The sequence below is a fragment of the Crocuta crocuta genome, unplaced genomic scaffold (genome assembly GCF_008692635.1).
Source record: "Crocuta crocuta isolate KB4526 unplaced genomic scaffold, BGI_CrCroc_1.0 scaffold54, whole genome shotgun sequence".
Lineage (NCBI taxonomy): Eukaryota > Metazoa > Chordata > Mammalia > Carnivora > Hyaenidae > Crocuta > Crocuta crocuta.
In genome coordinates, this window is record NW_027530356.1 from 1,468,014 (window position 1) to 1,471,276 (window position 3,263).

The following is a 3,263-nucleotide window of genomic DNA, read 5'->3' on the forward strand; positions in this document are numbered from 1 at the left end:
GTGACGCCTCCCCCTGCTCCCATTCATCAAGGGGGGGACGGTGTCGTCCTTTCAATTCATTTATCTGCAGGAATGATTGCTGCTATCAGTCTCGCGCTCACCGCCCGGCTGAGGAGGTGAAAGTTTCTCCCCAGGAAGATAAACCGCAAAAGACAATATTGTGCATGATTTGCGCCTTTTCTTTGGCTTTTTCTTTCTTTCTTTTTCCTCCCCCCCCTTTTTTTTTCCGCAAAAAGCAGAGGGGGAAAAAGGAGAGTGAAGGAGCGAGAAGGCGAGCCTGAGAGAAAGGAGAGAGAGAGAGAGAGAGAGAGAGAAAAGAAAGGGGGAGGGGCTAGTGGAGAAGTAAGGAGGGGCATACGGCGCGAGGCGGAGAAAGGGCGAGCAGTCGCGGCTCCAGCGCTCACATTCCTCTATGCTACAAATCCGGGAGGAAGTTTTTTTTGGGGGGCTGAGATGCTCCATGCCTTTCCCTGGGCAGCCTTGACGCAAGGTCCTCTCGGCAGAGCCTGAGCGGCGAGNCCGTTCGCCGACGGCATGGGCGCCTTCAAGCTCAACCCCAGCTCGCACGAGCTGGCCTCCGCCGGCCAGACGGCCTTCACGTCTCAGGCGCCCGGCTACGCGGCTGCCGCGGCCCTGGGCCATCACCACCACCCGGGCCACGTCGGCTCCTACTCGAGCGCAGCCTTCAACTCCACGCGGGACTTTCTGTTCCGCAACCGGGGCTTTGGCGACGCGGCAGCGGCAGCCAGCGCTCAGCACAGTCTGTTCGCTGCTTCGGCTGGAGGCTTCGGGGGCCCACACGGTCACACGGACGCCGCGGGCCACCTCCTCTTCCCCGGCCTTCACGAGCAGGCGGCGGGCCACGCATCGCCCAACGTGGTCAACGGGCAGATGAGGCTTGGCTTCTCCGGGGACATGTACCCTCGGCCCGAGCAGTACGGCCAGGTGACCAGCCCGCGTTCGGAGCATTACGCCGCACCGCAGCTGCACGGCTATGGGCCCATGAACGTGAACATGGCCGCGCATCACGGCGCCGGCGCCTTCTTCCGTTACATGCGCCAACCCATCAAGCAGGAGCTCATCTGCAAGTGGATCGAGCCCGAGCAGCTGGCCAACCCGAAAAAGTCGTGCAACAAAACTTTCAGCACCATGCACGAGCTGGTCACGCACGTCACCGTGGAGCACGTCGGCGGACCTGAGCAGAGTAACCACATCTGCTTTTGGGAGGAGTGTCCGCGTGAGGGCAAGCCCTTCAAAGCCAAATACAAACTGGTCAACCACATCCGCGTGCACACGGGCGAGAAGCCCTTCCCCTGCCCCTTTCCTGGCTGTGGCAAGGTCTTCGCGCGTTCTGAGAACTTAAAGATCCACAAAAGGACGCACACAGGTACGAAACCGATGTTCTTGAATCCTCACCCCTCATCCCGGGCCTGGGACCCGAAATCCAAAAGTCAGCGGCTGGGGCGCACAAACCCGGCCGCAGTTGGGTCTGGGCGTCAGTTTCCAGTAGGCAGGCAGTGAAAAGTGTGTGCTGGTTTGTTTTCTTTCTTTCTTTCTTTCTTTCTTTCTTTCTTTCTTTCTTTCTTTCTTTCTTTCTTTCCTTTTTCTTCTTTTTTTTTTAGTTTAGGCTTGAAATTATGTAGAGATATAGAAAGTATCGGACAAGTTGTATCTAGGAATGTAGATTTTAAAGTGAGGACTAAAAAGGCCGGGAGAGCAGAGAGACAAACCCAGTTTTGCGGAGACCCTGGTGCGCGCGAAGCCGGGAGAGGTGTCAGGCTCTCGGCTGCGGCGCAGACGCCAGCCGCTCCAGCTGCAGACAAAGCTAAACGTTTGCTTCTAGCCAACATCTCTCTCCACGCACCTTAGCGAGGACTTTGTCAAAAGAAGGAACTGAGGAAATTGGGAGAGATAGGATGAAGGCGCAGAGAAAGAAACAAAAACCGAAAGGGGGGGGGGCGGAGGATTGAAAGCAAGTAAGTTGGGCCCGAAGAGGTTTTTGGAGACTTGTGCATATTTAAGGAGCCCAGTTTTAGTAGGGGCTTGTTTTTGAGGAGGCTTGAAGAGTTGGGATGGTCGGCGGAAGGCGGAGAAGTCTTTTGTCAATTAGATTCTATGAGGTAGTTTTCAAAACACCGAATACTCTGCATTGGCCTTTAAAAATAAAGAGACCGGTCGGGAACAGTTAAAAGAAAAGTTCGCGGCGAGCTCAAGGCTGTGATCTGAGTCCCAGGCCATTCCAGGCCCGTAGAGCCAACAAGGCCGGGAATCCCGCCTGCGTCCCCACTCTGGTTTGCCGGGGCGATTTCTGTGAACCGCGTTTGGAACTTGGGGGTTATTGCCGGAGTGAGGGAGGAATTTGCGGCGCCGAGCTCTCGGCCCCATTACCTTATAAAATGTGAGTGTGTATGGGGGGTGGGGTGGGGTGGAGGAGGCGANTGAAAATTAGAAACCAAGAGCTTAGGTAGAAGAAGCCGCCCGAAATCGTCTGTATAGCCTCAGGCAGAAAAACCAGCAGTCAGACCTGCTGCTGCTCTGGGATCTAGAAAAACTACCACTACTGATGATGATACTAAAATATTAAATCTGGATCTAATTGGATTAGGAGTTAAAATGTTCAGAGATTTATAATTCCGCCGAGGATACAAGACTTTATTGAAGACCCAGGTTTTTGAACTTGCAAAGTGTTAACACTGGGCTGCTGCCGTTTTGTTTTTATTTCTTCCATTGTTTACATTTTTAAAAACAGCCGCAGGATTTGTTGTAATCAGACTTCTTTCTTGCCTTTCGCACCAGGGGAGAAGCCCTTCAAGTGCGAGTTCGAGGGCTGCGACCGACGCTTTGCCAACAGCAGCGACCGCAAGAAGCACATGCACGTGCACACGAGCGACAAGCCCTATCTCTGCAAGATGTGCGACAAGTCCTACACGCACCCCAGCTCGCTGCGCAAACACATGAAGGTAATCGCCGCGCTCTCGCTGTGCGCCTTCGGGCCGGGGCGCGCTCGGCTCCTCGGCCCAGGCTCGCGCGGCGAGCGGCAGCCGCGTGGTGCTGGGAGCGGGGGCGCAGGCAGAAAGGAACCGGTTCCACTTTGCTGAGTGGGGCTGGACGGAGAGGGCAGGGGCTTGAAAGGGGGGACGGGGAGCGCCCCAGGGCCTTCTAACTTTACTGTTGAATCAGAAAAGTAAGAACCAGTGCGCCCTGGAGCAGAGGCCGCGGCAGAGTCTGGCCCAGGTGGGGAGCCAGGGCGGCGCCAGCGGGCC

The 3,263-nt window shown here is 55.9% G+C and overlaps 1 protein-coding gene across 1 annotated transcript in view; it reads left to right on the forward strand.

The window, feature by feature from the left end:
- The first annotated feature begins 534 nt into the window (after nucleotides 1-534).
- The window catches only part of ZIC1 (Zic family zinc finger 1), an 8,381-nt gene continuing 5,652 nt past the window's right edge, over nucleotides 535-3,263 (forward strand). Inside the window, exons 1-2 of the mRNA XM_077765919.1 lie at nucleotides 535-1,387; nucleotides 2,797-2,960. Of these exons, the coding sequence (XP_077622045.1) occupies nucleotides 535-1,387; nucleotides 2,797-2,960 (1,017 nt within the window). The remainder of the gene's footprint in view (nucleotides 1,388-2,796; nucleotides 2,961-3,263) is intronic.